This window comes from Stegostoma tigrinum, chromosome 42 (genome assembly GCF_030684315.1).
Source record: "Stegostoma tigrinum isolate sSteTig4 chromosome 42, sSteTig4.hap1, whole genome shotgun sequence".
NCBI lineage: Eukaryota > Metazoa > Chordata > Chondrichthyes > Orectolobiformes > Stegostomatidae > Stegostoma > Stegostoma tigrinum.
The window spans coordinates 12915837-12941481 of NC_081395.1; the positions used below are offsets into that span (position 1 = coordinate 12915837).

The window sequence follows — 25645 nt, forward strand, 5'->3', positions numbered from 1 at the left end:
CCCATTCCCCACTCTGTGTGTGTTACAATGGTACACCCATTCCCCACTCTCTGTGTGTTACACTGGTACACCCATTCCCCACTCTGTGTGTGAGTTAGAGTGTTACACCCATTCCCCTGTATCTGTGCGTTAGTGTGGTACACCCATTCCCCACTCTGTGTGCGTTAGAATGATACTCCCATTCCCCACTTTGTGTGTGTGTGTTAGACTGGTACACTCATTCTGCTCTCTGTGTTTGTTAGATTGGTGCAACCATTCCCCACACTGTGTGTGTTAGAATGATCCATCTATTCCACTCTTTGTGCGTTTTAGAGTGGTACACACATTTCCCACTCTGTGTGTGTTACATTGATACACCCATTCCCCACTCTGTGTGTTAGAGTGGTACACCCATTCTGCACTCTGTGAATGTTAGACTGGTACACCCATTCCCCACTCTGTGTGTGTTAGAGTGGTACACTCATTCCCCACTCTGTGTGTGTTCGAGTGATACGCCCATTCCCCAGTCAGTGTGTCTTGGACTGGTACATGCATTCCCCACTCTGTGTGTGTCAGAGTGGTACACCCATTCCCCACTCTGTTTGTTAGACTCGTGCACACATTCCTTTCTCTGTGGGTTAGATTGGTACACTCATTCCCCACTCTGTGTCGATTGGACCGGTACACCCATTCCTCTCTGTGTGTGAGAGTCTGGTACACCCATTTCCCACTCTGTGTGTGTTAGAATGAGACTCTCATTTCCCACTTTGTGTGTGCGTACGTGAGTGTAAGACTGGTACACTCATTCCGCTCTCTGTGTGTGTTACACTGGTACACCCATTCCCTATTCTGTGGATTTGACTGGTACACCCGTTCCCCACTCTGTGTGTGTTGCACTGGTACACCAATTCCCCACTCTGTGTGTGTTGGACTGGTACTCCGATTCCTTTCTCTGTGAGTTAGACTGGTACACCCATTCCCCACTCAGTGTGTGTTGGATTGGTACACACATTCCCTACTCTGTGTGTGTTACACTGGTACACCCATTCCATTCTCTGTGGGTTAGACTGGTACACCCATTCCCCTCTGTGTGTGTGTTAGATTGGTACACCCATTCCCCACTGTCTGTGTGTCAGAGTTGCACAAGCATTTCCCACTCTGTGTGTTAGACTGGTACACCCATTCCCCACTGTGTGTGCGTGGAAGTGGTACTCCCATTCTGCTCTCTCTCCCACAGATAGATTGTGGAATGGGTGTGTCTCAGTGAGTACGTTGAACAAGGTGTTGTATCAGTCTCTGGGGTATAATCATGTGTGACGTCGGTGCGTAATGGAGCATATCCGTTGAATGAAGACCGTCAGCCTGTTTGAGTGGTGCAGCAGGCTTGATGTGCCGAATGGATGCCCACTTCTGTACCTACTTTCCCAGATGCAACATGGTGATCTGTGAGGGAAATGCAATCGGCTCTTCCTTGCCGTCCAGCACAGCCACAGCAATCCACTCATTTTGAAGGCAATTAGGGATGGGCAGAAGGAGGAACAAAGGAATCGTCATCCCGACTGTGGATTATTGCCCTCCCCCAGACTCTGGACCAGACAGTGTGTCCCAACACCGCCATTCTGTTCTTTTCTGGGACACGTTGCTTTATTAGAACTTGCTTTATTGTTAAACTTGACACAGATTTTATGATACATTCTTGGTTTCTGTTTATTTCCCAGTGTGCAATGTGGTTGAGCCTGAAATACAGGTGGCACCAGGGTGTCCCTGCAGACATTGGGAGGGCTCAGTCAGCGGGGGCGCGGGGAGAAGGTACCCACGGGCATTGACGTAACCGTCACACAGGGCCGTGAGGCACTGTCCCGGTGCCGGTCATTTTCCAAATCCATGCTGCCCTGTCCTGCAGGCTCTTCATCCCATCCACTTCGGAGAATTCCCTCCTTCCCTCTCCTGATCCATGGGTGGGTGAGTGGGAGATGAATGAGGAGACATCAGATTGCACCACCCAAAGTCCACAGGACTGACCCAATCATTTGGTGGCAGTGTGTGAGTTGCTGCCCTGGGAGAAGGAGGAATTTCCACTGAGATTAGCCGCTCATCTCCTCGCGCTCTCACAGAATTCCCGGTGGAGGTTTCAGAACTGTGGCTGGACAGAACCGTTCCAGCTTCCTTCAGGATCATGGGAAGGGAAGGGAAGGGGCAGAGGGTTCCTCAAATGTACTGGGGGTTGTCCCTCGTGGTCTCCAGGGGAGGGGGGAGGGTTTGGAGTTGGGAATGGACAGGGGGAGGGGGAGACTGGTCAATGTTCAGGAGACAGTAAAGACTTTTGTTCCCTGGTGCTCCTTTCCTACCCCAACCACCTCCTCTTGCCAATCCCCAACACCCCTAACTACTCCAGCCACTCCCAGAGTGACCACTGTCCATCTAGAGAGTGACCAGCCACTCCCAGAGTGACCAGCATCCACCTAATGTCACCTTGAGCGGAGTATACAAAAGGGGAAGAGGGGTATCTGGGCGATCTGGGATGGTCGACACCGGTAAGAACCACGCCATCTCTCTCTCTCTCTGCGCCAATACCAATGGGTGCGATGGGGATATTACTGTCAATGAGGTCTGTACAGAATGGACAGTCAGTGATCAGGCTGATAAGGAGCTGACACAAGGACTGGTGATCACTGGATTCCCCCGAACAGATCCCACCGTCTGCTGTCTGATCCTGTGAGGGGTGTGGGTCAGGGTGATGAGCAGCGTTTAGGGTTGGGGGTAAGGTCTTTGGGTTTTTCACACCCACTCCAAACCAATTCCCCGTCCCCAACCACCACCTTTGCCCTCACACTTAAAGGGACCTCACCCCGAGCAGCAGAGGAATTGCCAGGGGCTTCCGGCACTTTCTTGGCGTACCTGTGCTTCGCCGACCTGGATCGGAGCTAATTGCCCAGCACATGGCTCCCTCCCTCCCCGCCCCCACAACTCCGTCCCTGCCCTGGGTGGGATGTGGCTGAGTTTGGACCCTAGAGATAATGGGAACTGCAGATGCTGGAGAATCTGAGATAACAAAGTGTGAAGCTGAATGAACACAGCAGGCCAAGCAGCATCTCAGGAGCACAAAAGCTGACGTTTTGGGCCTAGACCCTTCATCAGAGAGTTTGGACCCTGTTTAGATTCGAACCATCAGCACAAAGGCCAAATCAGGTCCCGCCCATAGAGAGTGGCCTGCTCACTCTGCGCTGGGGTTAGTGTGGACTGTGGGAGTGAGGACCGTCCTGAACGGAGTCTGCATTCCGTGTCTAACCAATACGTACGGTTCCCCTGTTCACAGGGTGTTGGGGCAGGGGGTTGGGGGAGGGCCACTGTATGGCACCAGTTTGTGTTTAATCTTCGAAATCAACCAGTTGGGCTCCAAAGTGCCAGTCAGTACAATATTAATCAAGACAAAGTAGCCCCCGCTTTGATTGGGCCCCACATCCACAAACATCCCACTCCCTGCACCCACCGACGCTCAGTCGCAGCAGTGTGTACCATCTACAAGACGCCCTGCAGCAACTCACCGAGGCTCCTTAGACAGCACCTTCCAAACCCACCACCACTTCCATCCAGAAGGACAAGGGGCAGAGGGTACATGGGAACGCCACCCCCTGCAAGCTCCCCTCCGAGCCACTCCCCATCCCGACTGGGAAATATATCGGCCGTTCCTTCAGTGTTGCTGGGTCAGAATCCTGGAATTCCCTCCCTAAGGGGCATTGTGGGTCAACCCACAGCACACGGACTGCAGCGGTTCAAGAAGGCAGCTCCCTACCACCTTCTTAAGGGGCACCTAGGAATGGGCAATCAATGCTGGGCCCAGCCAGCGACACCCATGCCCCACGAACAAATAGACAAGAAATCACGTTGACTGCTGACACTTTGCAGAGTGCTTCAGGGTCTGTACATGAGTGTGAGCCTTAGGGAAGGGCACGAGGACTGTACGAAAATGCCAGAAATGGGAATGGTGATTCCCATATACGCCTTCACATGGGGGCAAGTGGGATCAGTTCCAATACCCTGTGATGCTGTAGTTTGGAACTGAGGGCAAGTGATCCATTGCTTGTTGCGAATCAGCCTGTTTGACGGACTCAGTGTAGGCCTGTTCATGGACTTAACACAGGAGTTGGCAGGGAACAGTGGGACAGTTAGAGGGCTGAGTGGGAGGAAGTGTATGGGGGGGGCAAGTTGTGCGGTTGGGGGTATGATGTAGGCAGGGGTCAGGGCGGGCAGGGGTCACAGCAGGGGTTAGGTCCTACTCGATTTCCAGGATGAGGTCATCGCCCTCGAGGTGCATGTCGCGGGTGACGTAGATTTTCTTGACAGTGCCTGACATTGGGGAGTTCACCACCGTCTCCATCTTCATGGCACTGAGCACACATAGCTGTTTCCCCTTCTCAATGCGGCTGCCCTCCTTCACCTTAATATCCAGCACCTTCCCTGGCATGGGGGCCCCGATCTGACCCTTCACATCCTTCAGTGCCTTTGGGTGGAAGTGCATCTCCTGCGAGGCAGGAGAGGGAGGGATGGAGAGAGAGGGAGGGGGATGGAGACAGAGGGAGAGAGGGACGGAGAAAGGGATGATGGAGAGGGAAGGAGAAAGGGATGGAGAGAGAGCGAGAAGAATGGAGTAAGAGGGAGGGAGAGGGAAGAACAGAGAGAGAAAGACAGAAAGATTGAGAGGTGCAGACAGAAAAAGGGAGGGATGGATAGAGAGAGGGACGGGACGAGGAAGGGGATGGAGAGAGAGGAAGAGAAGGAGTGAGAGATCAAGAGGGTCAGAGAGAGAAAGGGAGGGAGAGAGGATTGGAGAGAGAGAGTGGGAGATGGAGAGGGACAGAGAGAGATTGAGAGGAATTAGAAGAGGGGATGAAAGGGTGAGAAAGACACCAAGAGAGGAAGAGAGATGGGAGAGACAGAGAAGGGAAAGAGTGGGACATCAAGAAAGATGGAGAGGGAGAGAGAGAACAGGAAAAGGAGAGGGAGGGACAAGGTGTGAGGGACAGTAAGAGAGATAAGAGGTTGAGGGAGGGAGAGAGACAGAAAAGGAGGAAAGGAGAGAGATGGAGAGAGAAACCAGAAAGAGAATGGTCAGATAGTGCCGGGACACCCCGTCATCTCTGTGCCCCAGTTTAATAGGCATCCACAGACATCATTAAGAAGACCCAGATTAGGAGCACATTAAGGCCATTCTGCCCCTCGACCCTGTCCCATCATTCCATAAGCTCACGGCTGATCTGAATGTGGTCCCAATTCAACTCCCGCTTTCTTTCAGGGCAATTAGGGATGGGCAATTAATGCTGGGCCAACAACACCCATAAAAAATAATTCACTTTCCCACTGCCTGTGTCCATCGAGAGATGAAATATCTTTCTCGGCCCAGCCTTCAATACACTTAATGGTGGAGACTCCACAACAGTCTGGGGAGAGAGCCCTCCAATCCCTTTCATTGAAGCCTGTTCTCCTCAGGGCTTTATCTCGAGACAGTGCCGTCCGTGTCCCAGATTCCCTGACTATGGTGGGGTTGGGGACCAATATCCCAGTGTCGACCCTATCCAACCCCTTCACAATATTGTACGCTTTAATTCTCCGCACCAGAACACCGCGGAAGCAAAACAACAAAGTACTGCAGAAGCTGGCAGTTGAATTTGTTGGAGTGTTACGGGGCGTGAGGCGCAGAGCTGAGGCCTGGGGCAGGTCAGCTACAATCCCGGAGATATGGCAGGGTAGGTTCAATGGGCAGAAAGGCCTACACCTGGTCGGGTTACATATTGTCCATTCTTCAAAACCCAAACTAGAACATCCTTCCTGTATTTACCCTGTTTAATCAGTGAGAGAATCCAAAATCCCCAGTGAATATACTCTTAACCAATCCAGTTCAGCTTCAGGCATCAAACAGTGCCTGCTCCCTCAGCACTGACCCTCCGACAGTGCCCGCTCCCTCAGCACTGACCCTCCGACAGTGCCCGCTCACTCAGCACTGACCCTCCGACAGTGCCCGCTCCCTCAGCACTGACCCTCTGATAGTGCCCATTCCCTCAGCACTGACCCTCTGACAGTGCTCGCTCCCTCAGCACTGACCCTCCGACAGTGCCCATTCCCTCAGCACTGATCCTCCGACAGTGCCCATTCCCTCAGCACTGACCCTCCGACAGTGCCCGCTCCCTCAGCACTGACCCTCCGACAGTGCCCGCTCCCTCAAACTGACCCTCCGACAGTGCAGCGCTCCCTCAGCACTGACCCACTGTGATGTGGACGGTGTTAATGTTTGCTTTATGTCTCTCACATTGCCCCATCTGGACACAATACATTGAAAGCCGTTGAACAGAAGTCAGTGAAGATGCCCTATGCAGACTGCAGGGCCTGTTCCTTTGCAGGGCACCAGAGGGCAGTGTATTACAAGCACAGTGCTGACTGCGCTGATGAATGGACAGCACAGCTAGAGTGGGTTTTGCCTCGTTTCTGAGTTGTGAAACCGCTCTGAGCCCTCAGACCTCCCCATTCACCGTGCTGCAGCCCGTGTGACATACTGAAACCACACCAGCACAGCAGAATCCTTCATGGCCAGTTGCCTCTCACTGGGACGGTACTTCTCTGAGCTGGGTTACACACAGCGTAGTGCAGCTCTGCCTGGCAGCCAACAGGCTGTGCAACAGAGCCTCCTGTAGTCCTGGCACCGCCTCCCTGCCTGTGTAACCCCTGCCATTCCCACACCCCCTCCCTGCCTGTGTAACCCCTGCCAGTCCCACACCCCCTCCCTGCCTGCGTAACCCCTGCCATTCCCACACCCCCTCCCTGCCTGTGTAACCCCTGCCAGTCCCACACCCCGCTCCCTGCCTGTGTAACCCCTGCCATTCCCACACCCCCTCCCTGCCTGTGTAACCCCTGCCAGTCCCACACCCCCTCCCTGCCTGCGTAACCCCTGCCATTCCCACACCCCCTCCCTGCCTGCGTAACCCTTGCCATTCCCACACCCCCTCCCTGCCTGTGTAACCCCTGCCAGTCCCACACCCCGCTCGCTGCCTGTGTAACCCCTGCCATTCCCACACCCCCTCCCTGCCTGTGTAACCCCTGCCAGTCCTACACCCCCTCCCTGCCTGCGTAACCCCTGCCATTCCCACACCCCCTCCCTGCCTGTGTAACCCCTGCCAGTCCCACACCCTCTTCCTGCCTGTGTAACCCCTGCCAGTCCCACACCCCCTCCCTGCCTGTGTAACCCCTGCCAGTCCAACACCCCCTCCCTGCCTGTGTAACCCCTGCCAGTCCCACACCCCCCTCCCTGCCTGTGTAACCTCTGTCACTCCCACACCCCCTCCCTGCCTATGTAACCCCTGCCAGTCCCACACCCCCTCCCTGCCTGTGTAACCCCTGCCATTCCCACACCCCCTCCCTGCCTGTGTAACCCCTGCCCATCCCACACCCCCCTCCCTGCCTGTGTAACCCCTGCCATTCCGACACCCCCTCCCTGCCTGTGTAACCCCTGCCATTCCCACAACCCCTCCCTGCCTGTGTAACCCCTGCCATTCCCGCACCCTCTTCCTGCCTGTGTAACCTCTGTAGGTCCCTATTTAATTTGTGTACATGTCCATATATCTGTCTTTGGCCCATATTGCCGAAAATCTTTGCTTCACCAAAAATTCACCTGTCACCGAACTCAAATCAGATTTAATTGGGATCGTTTGGTTCACTGTTCAGCAATCCCATCAGCTTCATTCCTGGATCCGTCTTAGCAGCTGCAGGGTAAGCCCCACCATCAGCATCCTGGGGGTTACTATTGACCAGAAACTCAACTAGACTCACCATATAAACACAGTGGCTACAGGAGCAGGTCAGAGGCTGGGAATCCTGCAGCGAGTAACTCACCTCCTGACTCCCCCCAAAGCCCGTCCCACTATCTCCAAGGCACAAGTCAGGAGAGTGATGGAATACTCCACATGTGCCCTGGATGGGGGCAGCCCCAACAACACTCAAGAAGCTCAAAACCATCCAGGAAAAAGCAGGCCCCACATCCACAAACATCCCACTTTCTCAGACAGCACCTTCCAAACATACCACCACTTCCATCCAGAAGGACAAGGGGCAGCAGGTACAGCCACTCCCCATCCCGACTGGGAAAATATCAATGTTCTTCCACCCTTCGGTTTAGATTGGAGCAGCATCTGTACTCAGATGACCATACTGGAGCCTCTCTCCCGCACTGCCCTCTTACCTTCATGGCCTGAGTGTCCTTGACCAGCACCGAGCGAAGCTGACCATTCATCTCGAAGAACACTTCCCTCTGCCCGGCCACATTGAGGTCTCCCAGCGCAAGAGCTTTAATGTGGAGGGTCTTCCCTCTCTCCAGTTCCACCTGCAAAGAGATCACATCAAACAACCTGCTGTGATCACCCTGCACTTTCCCCGAGTGAAAGGGACCTGTGCTCTGATAGCTGGGACTTGTTGGCTCCTGTATTGGAAATCACTCTCTATCTACTTTGCGTTGATTCGGTCTCTGTTCTCTTTGGGTCCTCAATCTCAATCTGTGTCCCCTCCTTATTAAGGGTTCTAGAGGTCTAAGCATGGAAGCAGCCCCTTCGGCCCAACTTGTCCATGCTGCCCAGGTTTCACAATTAAACTAGGCCCATGCGCCTGCGCTTGGTCTATATCCATCCACATCTATCCCATCCATGTACCTGTCCAAACGTTTGTCAAATGACAAACCTGTATTCGCCTCCACCATTACTTCTGGCAGCTCATTCCAGACACTCACCACCCCCCGTGAGTGAAAACCATTTCCCCTCTTTGTCGCTCTCTCTCCCCTCTCACTTTAAACCTATGCCCCCTCGTTTTAGACCCCCCTAACCAGGGGAGAAGCTGTTGGCTGTCTATATTAGTTCTGCTCTTTTCTGTTCATGATGGTGTCAATTCTGCTGTTCAGACATATATGTGAAGGGCATTGTTTAATTACGTAGTGAGAGCACTTGAAAAGAAAGACTGCAGGGAGAGGGGAGCTGAGGGGAGGAGGCAGTTACATTCTGTGAATATTATCAGGAAAAGTGCCATATGTACATCACAAACTGGCTTAACATTTGATCGACTTAACATTTGGACCTTTCAATGTCCGTGGGTCAAAATCCTTGAAACTTTAAAAAAAATCATTCACAGGATGAGGGCATCACTGCCCAGGCAGCATTTATTGCCCCATCCCTAATTGCCCAGAGGGCAGTTAGGAGTCACTGGCATTGCTGTGGGTCTGGAGTCACATGTAGGCCAGACCAGGTAAGGATGGCAGTTTCCATCCCTAGAGGATGTCAGTGAACCAGATGGGTTTTTCTGACAATCGGCCGTGGATTCATGGTCATCGTTAGATTGTTAATTCCAGGTTAATTCCATCCCTAAGCGCATAGTGGGTCTAAGAGACAGCACATTGGACTGTAGCAGTTCAAGAAGGCAGCTCACCCTCTACCTTTTCAAGGGGCAACTAGGGACAGGGCAATAAATGCTGGTCCCAGAAGGTGAGGGCCATGCCCCACAAATGAATTTTATAAATTCTGCCTCTTTGCACCGACATCTGTTCCCTTTCTCCCTTCGTTCCTGTCTGTGAGAACTGTGATCTGTGTGCAATTTCTGGCAGTGTCACTGGTCCTGCAGCCCTGAGGTCCCCAGGTCATTCTCTGCGGACGTGGGTTCAAATCACCAGGGATTTAAATCCAATGGATAGCCGTGGGGGTCTCAAGCTGATCTCGGGAACTAGGGAATGTGAACTTCGATTGATTGTCGTAACGAAACCCCACAGCCCGCAACGCCACCCCCTCCCCCCACCCACACACACACACACACACACACACACACACACACACACACACACACACACACACACACACACAGGGGCTCATGGACGTCCTGTTAGGAAAGGAAATCTTCCTTCCTTTGGCCTGGTCTGGCCTAGCTGTTAACCCAGTGCAAGGCGTTCAGTTTTTAACTGCCCTCTGAAATGGTACAGCAGACAGGAGATAACAAATGAGGAAAATATTTTGGAGTTGGGGAGCCATGGGCCTCCAAACCCCTCACTCCCATTTTCTGGAATCTAGTTGTCTCTTGTTTTATCACAGAATCCCTACAGTGTGGAAACAGGCCCTTCGGGCCAACAAGTCCACACTGACCGCCCCCCCACCCCCTCAGATCCATTACCCTTTCCCTGTAACCCACCTACACATCCTTGAACTCCATGGGCAATCTAAGCATGGCCAATCCACTGAGCTGCACATCTTTGGACTGTTGTGCCATCTTGCTGCCCCCTCCCCGCTCGGTTAAAGAATCTGCCTCACCCCCCCCATCAGAGTGAGTGTTCTGCGCCAGCCTCCCTTCAGTTGGGTGCGTGGAAAGATCTCGCGACCCTGATGGGCACAGATGGATCACTACTCTGTGGCCCTTCATTACCAAGACAGGTTGAGGCACAGGAGGAAAGCTGCCTTGCTCTAACTGGACTTCAGGGACAAAATCCTTAACAGGTCTCACCGAAAGTGAATGCAATGGTTGCAGGCTGTGCTGGGGCTCGGGGCAGGGATACAGTCTTACAGTGAGGGCCAGGATTCCTAACGGGCTTAAAATCCTGACAGGGTGGGAGTGTCTAGGACCAGAGGGCACAGCCTCAGAATAAAGGGGCTCCAGTGTAAGACTGACATGAGGAAGAATTTCTTCTCTCAGAGGGTTGTGAGTCTTTGGAATTCCTTGCCACAGGGATCTGTGGAGGTAGATTCTTGTGTATGTTTAAGGCTGAGTTAGAGAGATTCTTGATCAATCGGGGAATCAAGGGTCACGGGGAAAGGGCAGGAGAGTGGATGTGGGGAATGTCGGATCAGCCACGATCCTACTGAATGGGGGAGCAGTCTTGAGGGGCCGAACGGCCTACTCCTGTTCGTATTTCTTAAGATCTAGGCTGTTTTGGACTGAGAGGTGGAGGAATTTCTTCACTCGAGACTTGGGCTAGGTGGTGGGGGTGGTGGTATTGTGTGAATATTTGGAATTCTAAGGACTTGATGTGGAGGCTCAGTCATTAAGTCTGTTCAAGGCAGAGATCGCCAGATTTCTACATATTAAAGAGTTCAAAGGATGTGGGGATAGCGAAGGGACACGATGCCAGCAGCATAGGGGTCTCTACACATGGTCCAATGCTATTTTCATGCTTTCAGACAGTGGGTCAGCCACAATCCAGCCTAATAGCAGAGTAGGCCTAATGGGCGATATCATTCCAAGTCAGGGTGGTGGGTGGCTCAGAGGAAAATCTCATGCGACCCTTACACTGAGGACTCATTTTTTAATGGCAGCCCCAGGCCTTCCAGAGGCCTTGACCAACCCTTCAGGGGAAGCCTGTCCAAATATCACCCTGCGTTTCGAATCAGACAAACAATCTGGCATCAGTGCTGGTGAAATTACAACTGACTGTTTGAAAAACAGGAAAACCCCATTTGGTTCACCAGGCCTGGTCCGGGCCTACACATAACTCCAGCCCCACAGGGACACGGTCAGCTCAGTAATGGCTGAGCGAGAGGCAAAGTCCAAGTGTTAATTAGGGACAGGGAATAAATATAAGGCCTTGTCATAGATGCCCAGAGCCCCCTTAACATACAAGGAGGTCACTGTTGGGTACCTCATTGATGGCTGTGTTTGTGTGTGCACAAGTGTGTAGGAGAGTTTGTGTGAGTGAGTGTATGTATGTGAGAGAAAGTTGTGTGGGTGTGTGAGTGTGTGCGAGTGAGTGTGTGTGAATATGCGTCAGTGTGTATGTGTATGAGAGAGAGTGTGTATGTGTGCGTGTGTAGAAGAGAATGTATGTGTGAGTGAGTCCGTGCGTGTGAGAGACAGTGTGTGTATGTGGGTGTGTGAGTGAGTGTCTTGAATGAGTTTGTGTGTGTGTGTGTGTGTGAGAGTGTGTGCACATTTGTAGGAGAGAATTTGTGAGTATGTGTGAGAGACAGTGTGTGAGAGAGTGTGTGTGCATGTGTACGTGTGTGTGTGAGTGTTGTGTGTGTGTGTAGTAGAGAAAGTGTGATTGAGTATGTGTGAGTGTGTATGCATGTGTACATGTGTGTGAGGGAGTGTGTGTGTGTGTGTGTGTGTGTGTGTGTGTGTGTGTGTGTGCGTGCGCGCACACGCACAGTGCTGGAGGAGAACGTGACAGAGCAAACTCAGAGCAACTCGGTTGGAATGAGCTCTTCAGAGATTAAAGCAGGCAGTTCTGGAATCGGAACTCATTTTCCGGGAGGCTGGACAGTGCAGGCGGATTTGGCAGGAAAATCCGGATACAGTTCCCGTATCAAAAAAACCCTAAAAGTTACAACATTCCCACTTTCTCAAGACATGTTGTCACGTGTTGCAGTAGTGTACATGCTGTCAGCTCACAGAGTGTGTGAGAGGCAGCTTTACTCTGTATCTAACCCCGTGCTGTTCCTGTCCCTGGGGAGTGTTTGATGGGGGGACAGTGTAGAGAGAGCTTTACTCTGTATCTAACCCCATGCTGTCCCTGTCCTGGGCGCGTTTGTTGGGGAGAGTGTAGACGTAGCTTTACTCTGTATCCAACCCCATGCAGTCCCTGTCCCTGGGGAGTGTTTGATGGGGACAGTATAGAGAGAGCTTTACTCTGTATCTAACCCCCTACTGTCCCTGTTCTGGGAGTGTTTGACAGGGGGACGTATAGAGGGAGCTTCACTCTGCATCTAACCCTGTGCTGTCCCTATCCTGGGAGTGTTTGACAGGGGACAGTGTAGAGAGAGCTTTACTCTGTATCTAACCCCCTGCTGTCCCTGTCCTGGGGAGTGTTTGATGGGGGACAGTACAGAGGGAGCTTTACTCTGTATCTAACCCCCTGCTGTCCCTGTCCAGGGCAGTGTTTGATGGGGGACAGGGTAGAGGAAGCTTTACTCTGTGTCTCCAATGCTGTAGTCATCAAATAACCTACTCCTGCCCCCTAATCCATATCTTTGATGTGATGGGGGCTGGCAGTGCACAATACATCCACTTTAGACAGACCATCCGCTGAAACCTAGAGTCTCCAAACAGCAGAAATAGTGTCAGCAGAGAGAAACTATCTCTGTACTTTGAATTATTGACACTGATAAACTCTGTTTATTGTTTAAGATTTGTGGCAAATAACATTCATGCCACACAAATGCCAAGCAATGACCATCTCCAATCAGAGACAATCTCACCACCACCCCTCGACATTCAGTGATGTTACCATCAATGAATCCTCCACCAGCAACATCTACACAGGTCAGAAACTCAACCAGACTGACCACATAAACACAGGGGTGACAAGAGCAGGTCAGAGGCTGGGAATCCTGCAGTGATTAGCTGACATCCGGAATTCCCGAAACCTGTCCACTATCTACAAGGCACAAGTCAGGAGGGTGATGAAATAGCCAGCATCACCCACTGCAAGTTCCCCTCTGAGCCACTCCCCATCCCGACCTGGAAATATATCAGTAGTTCCTCCAGTGTCGCTGGGTCAGAATCCTGGAATTTCTTCCCTGAGGGCATTGTGAATCTACGTATAGCACAAGGGTTGCAGTGATAAGGGTTATGAGGGAAGAGAATAGAGATCAGCAAGGACACCTAGATGCTGAACTGCAGGAGATGGGTGAGATACTAAATGAGTATTTTGCATCAGTATTTACTGAGGAGAAGGATATGGAAGCTAGAGAAATAAATAACAACATCTTAAAAATTTCCATATTACAGAGGTGGAGGTGCTGGATGTGTTAAAATGCATAAAGGTGGATAAATCCCTGGGACCTGATCAGGTGTACCCTAGAACTCTGTGGGAAACTAGGGAAGAGATTACTGGGCCCCTCACTGAGATACTGGTATCATCGATAGCCACAGGTGAGGTGCTGAAAGGCTGGAGGTGGCTAATGTGATGCCACTATTTAATTAAGGTGGTAAGGAAAAGCCAGGGAACTATAGAACAGTGAGCCTGACATCAGTGGTGGGCAGGTTATTGGAGGGAATCCTTAGGGACAGGATTTACATGTATTTGGAAAGGCAAAGACTGATCAGGGATCATCAATATGGTTTTGTGCATGGGAAACTAACTTGTCTCACTAACTTGTTTGAGTTTTTTGAAGCAGTAACGAAGAGGATTGATAAAGGCAGAGTGGTGGATGTGATCTATGTGGACTTCAGTAAGGTGTGTGACAAGGTTCCACATGGTAGACTGGTTAGCGAGGTTAGATCACTGGGAGAACCAGCCATTTGGATGCAGAACTGGCTTGAAGGTAGGAGACAGAGGGTGGTGGTGGAGGGTTGTTTTTCAGACTGGAGGCCTGTGATCAGTGGTGTGCCACAGGGATTGCTGCTGGGTCCACTGCGTTTTGTCATTTATACAAACGATTTAGATGTCAACACAGGAGGTATGGTTAGTAAGTTTGCAGATGTCACCAAAATTGGAGATGTAATGGACAGTGAAGGAGGTTACCTCAGAAATTTTGATCAGATGGGCCAATGGGCCGAGGAGTGGCAGATGGAGTTTAATTTAGATAAATGTGAGGTGCTGCATCTTAGAAACGCAAGTCAGGGCAGGACTTATACTCTGAATTGTAAGGTCCTGGGGAGTGTTGCTGAACAGAGACCTTGGAGTGCAGGTACACAGTTCCTTGAAAGTGGAGTCGCAGGTAGACAGGGCGGTGAGGAAGGCATTTGGTACGCTTGCCTTTATTGGTCAGTGCATTGAGTATCGGAGTTGGGAGGGTCATGTTGCAGCTGTACAGGGCATTGGTTAGGCCAGTTTTGGAATACTGCGTTCACTTACACTCTCACTGCCATAGGAAGGATGTTGTGAAACTTGAAATGGCTCAGAAAAGATTCAAAAGGATGTTGCCAGGGTTGGAGGTTTGAGCTACAGGGAAAGGCTGAGCAGGTTGGGGCTATTTTCCCTGCAGCTGTGGAGGCTGAGGGATGACCTTATAGAGATTTATAACATCATGACGGGCTTGGATAGGGTGAATAGCCAAGGTCATTTTTCCTAGGGTGAGGGGACTCCAAAACTAGAGGGGCATAGGTTTGAAGTGAGAGGGAAAAGATTTAAAGGGGACCTGAGGGGTAACCTTTTCACACAGAGGGTGGCGGTGTGTATGGAACGAGCTGCCAGAGGAAGTGGTGGGGGCTGGTACAGTTACAACATTTAAAAGGCATCTGGGTGGGGACATGGATAGGAAGGATTGAGAGGGATATGGGCCAAATGCTGGCAAATGGGACTAGATTTTCTTGGGATAACTGTTCGGCATGGACGAGTTGGGCCAAACGGTCAGTTTCTGTGCTGAACAACTCTATGACCCAATGAATCTAAGTACCACCTTCTCAAGGGGCAACTATGGGCATTGAACACAACGCCCACTTCACCTGAGCGAGAGTCCAGAGCAATGGAGAATGATGACTTTATTCTGAACTGGATAAGACATGAAAGCACTTTCTAAATAAACATATCACTCACTCTAACTAGCGTCAATTACTGTCCCAGACTGTTCTTGCTAATGAAATCAAAATCTCAGCTTTAATGATGTGCTTCATGAATATTCAATTTCTTCTCCTCCAATTGCTCTCATTATACTGTCTTTGTCAGCGATCGGTGATTATCATATGCCCAAAGGGACTTTGATCTTGCATCCCTCGTTCTAGTGCACAGGTCAATATTCCCCACGTCACCTCACCCTCAGCACGGGGTCAGATACAGACTAAAGCTCTCTCTACACTGCCCCCCATCAAACACTGCCAGGACAGGGACAGCACAGGGTTAGATACAGAGTAAAGCTCCCTCTATAGGGAGCTTTTACTTACTTACAAGTAAAACAGCTCATTTCAACCGAGTTGCTCTGAGTTTGCTCTGTCACATTCTCCTCCAGTACTGTGCTCTAAAATTGATGTTTCACCTTTTTACAGGAGCTGTCACTGCAGTCCCTAAATCCCTGAGCGATAGCAATGTCCTGGGAATTGTGGTGAGAGGGGAAAAGAAACCTGAGAGATAACTTTTTTACACAGAGAGTGTGGTGCGCGTATGGATGGAGCTGCCAGACGAAGTGGAGGCTGGTGCAATGACAACATTCAGCATGTGGATGGGGACATGGATAAGAAGGGTTTGGAGGGACACGGGCCAAGTGCTGGCAAATGGGACTAGATTTATTTAGTATATCCAGTCGGCGTGGACGAGATGGCCAGAGGGGCTGTTTCTGTGCTGTATGACTCTAAATCCAGTTGGGAATTCTGCCCTCTGAGTAAGTAAAATACTGGCCACATCCCGTGACTGAATGAGGAAATGGAGAGGTAGACAGCTGTGCCTGGGTTGGATCCATGTGGGCTGAACGGCCTGGGGGCTGTTGATTCTGTTGTCTCCGATCCCTCACCTGGAACACCTCGGCGATTTTGGGTCCCTCCAGGAAGAGGCGAGTGTTGAGGCACTCGACGGGTCCAAACTGAGCAGTGAAATCCTTGAACTCATCGAAGACTTTGGGATACATTGCAGCTGACATGACATCCTCAGGGGTGATCTCTTCCATGTGTTTGGTCCGTAGTTCCCTCTCCAGCTCGTCAAAGTCCAGGGGTGAGAGGGAGCTTCCCGGGCGGCCCTCAATACGGGGGAGGTCCTTCAGCACCTGAGGGACAGACGGTTAGAGGGAACACAAGTTACACAGAGCTACACAAAAACCACATCAACTTTCAGAGAAACTCTCACAGAGAGAGACAGAGACCGAGACCCAGGGAGGCAGAGAGAGAGAGGGTTAGGTACATCCGGGGAGAGACAAAGACAGAGAGACAGGGATAGGTACACGCTGGGGGTGGGAGGGAGAGAGAGGGAAACAGGTACATACACACATGCAAACACACACACACACACACACACAAACACACACACACACACAAACACAAACACACTCTCTCTCTCACACACACACACACACAAACACAAACACACTCTCTCTCTCTCACACACACACACACAAACACACACACACAAACACACACACACACACACACACACAAACACAAACACAAACACACTCTCTCTCTCTCTCACACACACACACACACACACACACACAAACACAAACATACACTCTCTCTCACACATACACACATACACACACACACACACACACACACACACACCAGCCCTTGTCCTCACAAGGGCTGTTACCACAACTAACCCACTATCAGCCACTAACAATCCCCATGAGCATCTACTCATTCCCCCAGGGCTGACCCATACCCAGTCGCTCATCTGCCCTCATGACCACTTCACCTGTCAAAGGGGCAGTGCTTCAAAAGCTTGTGATTTCACATAAACCTGTTGGACTATAACCTGGTGTTGTGTGATTTCTGACTTTGCCCTCTTGCTGTTCTCTCTCACTCTGGGTACCATCTCTACCTATCCTCCTCCCACCCCAGCTTCAGCGTATACACCAACCATTTCCTAGCTACAATCACTTCTGAGGAAGGGCCACTGGACTCAGAACGGTAACTCTGCTTTCTCTCCGTAAATGCTGCCAGACGTGCTGAGCTTTTCCAGCAGTTTCCATTTTTGTTTCAAATGCTAGAACGCCCGATTTCAGTTTATTCTCTGGGAGACAAGGATGCTGACAAGCAATAGGGAATTATAAGGCTATAGGAAATGGGAACAGGAGCAAGCCATTCGGCCCCTCGAGCCTGCTCCACCGTTCAATAGAATCATGGCTGATTTGATATTGGTGCTCATGCCCACTCTCCTGCCCTTTCCCCATAACCCCCTTGATTTCACGACTGATCGAGAATCTATCTCTCTCAGTCTTAAACATACACAAGGACTCTGCCCCCACAGCTCTCTATGGCAAGGAGGTCCAAAGTCTCACAACCTTTTTGAAGAAATTTCTTCTCATCTCAGTCTTAAATTGGCACCTTTCTGGGACAATGCCCTCTGGTCCCTAGATTCTCAGCATGTTCCCTGTCAAACCCCTGAAGAATCCTGTATGTTTCACCTCTCCCTCTTCTAAGACCCAGGGAATAGAGTCCCAACCTGTTTGCCCTTTGCTCATGAGGCAGTCCTTCCACACCAGGGATCCTTCTGGTGAACTGCTGCCAATGAAATGAGATCTTCCCTTAAATGTGAGAGATGGGAGTGCTAGACCCCTCAAACTCTCAAGGAACTCAAAAGTGACACAAGGCACGGACACATCCCTTTTGACTGCGGGTAGCAAGTCCACGTGTATGATTCTGTATCTCTTCCAGCTATTTTACAACATCTCAAAATGGCTGTCAGCACACTCGGTATTGTTCAGTAACCATTGCCCAGCTGTGGGAATGCGTCTAACAGCATGCATTTAGCACTGGGCTTGCAAGCGTGGGGTACTCTGATTGCTAGGCCAGACGATGCTATTAGAGTCGATCAGCCAGACATGGGGACTGTGGACCTGTCAGGTGAGGTTCTGCTGAGCAAATTCACTGGAATTTGGAAGGTTTGGGGGTCTGGTAGACCATGATCTCAGTGAACAGCGGACAGACTTGGAAGGTGTCATCCCAAACTGGATGTTATCTACCTTCTGGCACTCGATATTCCTTGCTCCTGGAATATTTTAGAACATAGAACATAGAACATAGAACAGTACAGCACAGAACAGGCCCTTCAGCCCACAATGTTGTGCCGACCATTGATCCTCATGGATGCACCCTCAAATTTCTGTGACCATATGCATGTCCAGCAGTCTCTTAAATGACCCCAATGACCTTGCTTCCACAACTGCTGCCGGCAACGCATTCCATGCTCTCACAACTCTCTGCGTAAAGAACCTGCCTCTGACATCCCCTCTATACTTTCCACCAACCAGCTTAAAACTATGACCCCTCGTGCTAGCCATTTCTGCCCTGGGAAATAGTCTCTGGCTATCGACTCTATCTATGCCTCTCATTATCTTGTATACCTCAATTAGGTCCCCTCTCCTCCTCCTTTTCTCCAATGAAAAGAGACCGAGCTCAGTCAACCTCTCTTCATAAGATAAGCCCTCCAGTCCAGGCAGCATCCTGGTAAACCTCCTCTGAACCCTCTCCAAAGCATCCACATCTTTCCTATAATAGGGCGCCCAGAACTGGACGCAGTATTCCAAGTGCGGTCTAACCAAAGTTTTATAGAGCTGCAACAAGATCTCACGACTCTTAAACTCAATCCCCCTGTTAATGAAAGCCAAAACACCATATGCTTTCTTAACAACCCTGTCCACTTGGGTGGCCATTTTAAGGGATCTATGTATCTGCACACCAAGATCCCTCTGTTCCTCCACGCTGCCAAGAATCCTATCCTTAATCCTGTACTCAGTTTTCAAATTCGACCTTCCAAAATGCATCACCTCGCATTTATCCAGGTTGAACTCCATCTGCCACCTCTCAGCCCATCTCTGCATCCTGTCAATGTCCCGCTGCAGCCTACAACAGCCCTCTACACTGTCAACGACACCTCCGACCTTTGTGTCGTCTGCAAACTTGCTGACCCATCCTTCAATTCCCTCGTCCAAGTCATTAATAAAAATTACAAACAGTAGAGGCCCAAGGACAGAGCCCTGTGGAACCCCACTCACCACTGACTTCCAGGCAGAATATTTTCCTTCTACTACCACTCGCTGTCTTCTGTTGGCCAGCCAATTCTGTATCCAAGCAGCTAAGTTCCCCTGTATCCCATTCCTCCTGACCTTCTGAATGAGCCTTCCATGGGGAACCTTATCAAATGCCTTACTGAAGTCCATATACACCACATCCACAGCTTGACCCTCATCAACCTTACTATTTTATTAATCTCAATCCCTCTGTCCTGACATCTGCAGCGTTTTGAGGGAGAGAAGTTTGGATTTCCATACCTGTTTGTGTAAATCCTGACGTGACTTCCCCCTCTCTGCCAGTTTCCTGTCCCTACTTGCCCCTTGAGAAGGTGGTAATGAGCCGCCATCTTGTAACCCTGCAGTCCGTGTGCTGTGGGGAGACCCAAAATGCCCCTTAAGGAGGGAATTTCAGGACTGTGACCCAGTGACACTGAGGGAACGGCCGCAACATTTCCAAGTCAGGATGGGGACAGAGACTGGGAAGTGCCACAGCATCCATGGATCATCCACAGAGGTAGAAAAGTAATGCCCCACACGGCAGAAGAGCTAGGAGGAGACCGTTCGGCCCCTGGAGCCTGCTCCGCTACAGCCACGGCTGATCTTTTCAAGGCCTCAACCCCACTTTCCAGCCCCACTCCCTTTACCCCACTACAGATCGAGAATCTGAAACTTTCTCGGTGTCCCCCCTCCCCCCACCGCACACTTACTCCACAGATTTACCCACCCCCCTCCCCATCTCTGTTTTAAATCTGCCCACCCCATCCTGAAACAAATCACCTCTTGTTCTAAATTGCCCCCACATTGCCCCTCTGTTGACTTTTGAGTCTGCATTGGCATCCAATAGATCTCTATCAGGTCTCATCCTTCAAAACTGCAGAGGGGATTGACCCAAACTGCTCAATCTCACCTCATAAGGAGTCTTTACAGCTGCTTTGTTCAATCCTTCTAATGTTTTCAACACCTCAGTCAGATCACATCCCGATATCTGATCTGAACCTCTAAATACAGGGCTCAGAAACTTACTAAGGTAACAAGATGTGGAGCTGGATGAACACAGCAGGCCAAGCAGCATTGGAGGAGTAGGAAAGCTGACGTCTCAGGCCTAGACCCTGCTTCAGAAATGGGGGAGGGGAACGGGGTTCTGAAATAAATAGGGAGAGAGGGGGAGGCGGATAGAAGATGGATAGAGGAGAAGATAGGTGGAGAGGAGACAGACAGGTCAAAGAGGCGGGGATGGTCCCAGTAGACTTGAGTGTAGGTGGGGAGGTAGGGAGGGCATAGGTCAGTCCAGGGAGGAGATAGGTCAGTCCAGAGAGGACGGACAGGTCAAGGGGGTGGGATGAGGTTAGTAGGTCGGAGGTAGGGGTGGGGCTTGAGGTAGGAGGAGGGGATAGGTGGGAGGAAGGACAGGTTAGGGAGGTGAGGACGAGCTGGGCTGGTTTTGGGATGCGTTAGGCAGTGGGGAGATTTTGAAGCTGGTGAAATCCACATATGATACCATTGGGCTGCAGGGTTCCCAAGCGGAATACGAGTTGCTGTCCCTGCAACCTTCGGGTGGCATCATTGTGGCACTGCAGGAGGCCCAGGACGGACATGTTGTCTGTGGAATGGGACGGAGAGTTGAAATGGCCCTCCGCTCCTTCCTGACCTGCAGGCCCGACCAGCCCCCCTCCAGCTACACCCTCATCCACCTAGCCGAACTTGCCCTCACCCTCAACAACTTCTCTTTCAATTCCTCCCACTTCCTACAGATAAAGGGGGTGGCCATGGGCACCCGCATGGGCCCAAGCTATGCCTGCCTCTTATTAAGTTATGTGGAACAGTTCCTGTTCCGCACCGACACTGGCCCCAAACCCCATCTCTTCCTCCGTTACATTGATGACTGTATCCACGCCGCCTCGTGCTCCCCAGAGGAGCTCGAACAGTTCATCCACTTCACCAACACCTTCCACCCCAACTTCAAGTTCACCTGGACCATGTCCAACACCACCCTCACCTTCCTGGACCTCTCCATCTCAGGTAACCACCTAGAAACCGATATCCATTTCAAGCCCATCGACTCCCACAGCTACCTAGAATACACCTCCTCCCACCCACCTTCCTGCAAAAATTCCATCTCCTATTCCTAATTCCTTTGCCTCCACCACATCTGCTCCCAGGATGAGGCATTCCACTCCCGTAGATCTCAGACGTCCTCGTTTTTCAAGGACCGCAACATCCCCCTCTCAGTGGTCGAGAACGCCGTCAACCGTGTTTCCCACATTTCCTGCAACTCATCCCTCACACCCTGCCCCCGCAATAACAACCAAAACAGAATCCCCTCGTCCTCACATACCAACCCACCAACCTCCGATCCAACGCATCATCCTCCGACACTTCTGCCATCTACAATCCAATCCCACCACCCAAGACATTTTACCATCCCCACCCTTGTCTGCTTTCCGGAGGGACCACTCTCTCCGTGACTCCCTTGTCTGCTCCACAATCCCTCCAGCCCCACCACACCCGGCACCTTCCCTGCAACCGAAGAAAGTGCGACATGAGGCCCTGTACCTCCCCCCTCACCCCCATCCCAGGCTGAAGAAGACTTTCCACATCAAGCTGTTGTTCACCTGCACATCTGCTAATGTGGTATACTGCATCCGCTGTTCCTGTTGTGGCCTCCTCTACACTGGGGAAACCAAGTGGAGGCTTGGGGACCGCTTTGCAGAACACCTATGCTCGGTTGCAATAAACAACTGCACCTCCCAGCTGCGAACCATTTCAACTCCCCCTCCCATTCCTCAGACGACATGTCCATCCTGGGCCTCATGCAGTGCCACAACGATGCCACCCGAAGGTTGCAGGAACAGTAACTCATATTTTGCTTGGGAACCCTGCAGCCCAACGGTGTCAATGTGGACTCCACAAGCTTCAAAATCTCCCCTCCCCCTACAGCAGCCCAAAACCAGCCCAGCTCGTCCCCGCCTCCCTAACCTGTCCCTCCTCTCACCTATCCCATCCTCCCACCTCAAGCCTCACCCCCATCTCCTACCTACACACCTCATCCCGCCCCCTTGACCTGTCCATCCTCCCTGGTCTGACCTATCTCCTCCCTACTTCCCCACCTACACTCATCTTTGTTGGCTCCATCCCCGCCTCTTTGACCGGTCTGTCTCCTCTCCACCTATCTTCTCCTCAATTCACCTTCTATCTGCCTCCCCCTCTCTCCCTATTTATTTCAGAACCCCCTTCCCCTACCCCATTTCTGAAGAAGGGTCTATGCCCGAAACGTCAGCTTTCCTGTTCCTCTGATGCTGCTTGGCTTGCTGTGTTCATCCAGCTCTACACCTTGTTATTTCAGATTCTACAGCATCGGCAGTTCCTACTGTCTTAGAAACTTGCTGTTGTGCTCAAGCAGAGAGAGGGAGGGACAGAGGGGAAGAGAGTGAGAGAGAGAGGGAGGGAGAGAAGAAGAGGGAGTGTAGGAGGGAGAACGGGAGGGGAGAGGGGCAAGCGACAGAGAGGGGGAGAGTGAGAGAGAGGGGGAAGGAAAGGGAAGGGGGGGAGGGAGAGAATAAGAGGGAGAGTGGGAATGGGAGGAGGGGGCAACAGACAGAGAGGGGGAGAGTGAAAGAGAGAGAAAGAAAAAGAGAGGTGGGAGATGGAGAGGGTGGAAGATAGAGAAAGAGCAAGGAAAGAGGGGGAACAAAAGAGGGCTTTGGAGAGGGAGAGAGAGATAGGGAGAGAACAAGAAAGGGAGGAGGCAGAGGGAGAGAGATGCTGACTGAGGGAAATGAACATTCTCAAAGCATTGAGATTACCTCTGCAATGGGTCTGCAATGGGGTGAAAGGACAGTGAATTGGAAATCATGCAGATCGGCTACTCAGCAATTTGTTGGGAAAATGAAGCCAATATATCTGCTCACCCAGCTACTCCAGTCAGTAATTTGAAAGGGCTGCTTCAAAGTTACTGTCAGGAGGTTCATACTGAAAACCACAGGATGCTGGGGACCTGAAATATGAGAAACTCCGCAGGGCCTAGGTAGCGTCTGCAGATAGAGAAACAGAGCTAACGTTGCCAACTGCAGTGTGCAGAATGTTCAGGATAAACATTGGGAAGTGGGATCAGTACAGATGTGTCAGTGCATGCCAGAGGGACTGAATGATTGCCTCCACTCCTAGCTCTTATGAGGACATTGGATAGGTGTTTTCTCTCTCTCTGGAGTCCTGAAGAACGGCGTGGGTTTCCTCCCAGTGCTCCGGTTTCCTCCCACAGTCCAAAGATGTGTAGGTTAGGGTGCATTGGCCGTGCTAAATTGTCCCATAGTGCCCAGGGATGTGCGGGTTAGGGTGGATTGGCCGTGCTAAATTGTCCCATAGTGCTCAGGGATGTGCAGGTTAGGGTGGATTGGCCATGCTAAGTTGCCCCATAGTGCCCAGGGATGTGCAGGTTAGGGTGGATTGGCCGTGCTAAATTGTCCCATAGTGCCCAGGGATGTTCAGGTTAGGGTGGATTGGCCGTGCTAAAGTTGCCCCATAGTGCCCAGGGATGTGCAGGTTAGGGTGGATTGGCCGTGCTAAATTGTCCCATAGCGCCCAGGGATGTGCAGGTTAGGGTGGATTGGCCGTGCTAAATTGCCCCATAGTGCCCAGGGATGTGCAGGTTAGGGTGCATTGGCCGTGCTAAATTGTCCCATAGCGCCCAGGGATGTGCAGGTTAGGGTGGATTGGCCGTGCTAAATTGTCCCATAGTGCCCAGGGATGTGCAGGTTAGGGTGGATTGGCCGTGCTAAATTACCCATAGTGCCCAGGAACGTCGGGGGTTAGGGTGGATTGGCCGTGCTAAATTGTCCCATAGTACCCAGGGATATGCAGGTTAGGGTGGATTGGCCGTGCTAAATTGCCCCGTAGTGTCCAGGGATGTGCGGGTTAGGGTGGATTATAGGGGGATGGGTCTGGGTGGGATACTCTGAGGATCGGTGTGGACTGTTTGGGCCGAAGGGCCTGTTTTCATGCTGTAGGGATGCCATGATTCTATGAACAAGAGACAATCATGTTGAGATGTACAGGATCCTGAAGGTCACTGAGACCCTGAGCCCACCGACTGAGAACACAGGGTGCTGAGGGGTGAGAGACGGTCTTAAGACTGAGACAGGGTGAAAACAGGAGGAGTGAAACACTGGAATTCTCTCCTCTGTCCCCGAGAGAGAGCTGTAGATGCTCCCACATTCAATATTTAAGGCCAGGTTGGACAGATTTTTAACAATAACAGAGGCATATCAGCACAGGAGGAGTTCATTCAACCCACAAGCCTGTCCTGCCATTCAATATCATTCAACTCAGTCTCCTGTTCCTGCTTTCTCATCCATTCTGCTTCTTCGACCCCTTTAGCCTCAAATGCTACATCCCCTTCCCTCCGCCTCCTGCTTTCTGTTTCAGAGAATTCCACAGGCTCCCTGCTCTCAGGGTGAAGACATTTCTCCCTGCCTCAGGACACCAAAATCCTTACAGGGATTTGGCAGCATTTGTGAAGGGAGGGAGACAGAGACAGAGACAGAGTCAACATCTCCGATCTGGCATTCGTTTATCTGCTCCTTAGCCGCTAGGTGGGAAACAGTAACTCTGCCTTGTCTACTCACAGACTGGCTGAGCTCCTACAGGGCTCCCTGATGCCCCGGCATCTGCAGTCCTTTCGGCTTTCGCAATTCTGCTCCCTCAGGGAATCGAGGTTTGCAGGGAAGCAGGATGGGGAAAGTGGAGACAAATCTCCCAGGTTGGAAAGTGGGGATATCGCAAGGTGCCTTAATTCCCTGTGCCCAGGGTCTGTTGGTCTGGGGTGCCATAGGCCCATCGTGAACAGTGGCATGGATAATCAAGACGGGGCAGATTTACAGAATACATGAAGTGCATTGGCCAAACCTGGATTAATCCCCATCCTAAAGACCCTCAGTATTTTTGCATTGACTGACGATTGTAGGGAGAAGATTAACTCTATGCAGATTTTAAATGCCGCCAAAGCTTCACATCCATAAATGTGCCTCATTTCGAATTAAGCCTTAATGGATCTGATTAAA

At 51.3% G+C, this 25645-nt stretch overlaps 1 protein-coding gene across 17 annotated transcripts in view; it reads right to left on the reverse strand.

The window, feature by feature from the left end:
- Positions 1-1622: 1622 nt before the first annotated feature.
- LOC125449241 (pyruvate carboxylase, mitochondrial-like) overlaps positions 1623-25645 on the reverse strand; it is a 765853-nt gene continuing 741830 nt past the window's right edge. For all 17 annotated transcript variants that reach the window (XM_059641558.1, XM_059641556.1, XM_059641559.1 and 14 more), the window contains 3 exons: positions 16374-16622; positions 8207-8347; positions 1623-4501 (listed from right to left, as the gene is read on the reverse strand). In XM_059641558.1, the coding sequence (XP_059497541.1) occupies positions 4253-4501; positions 8207-8347; positions 16374-16622 (639 nt within the window). In that variant the 3' untranslated portion in view covers positions 1623-4252. The remainder of the gene's footprint in view (positions 4502-8206; positions 8348-16373; positions 16623-25645) is intronic.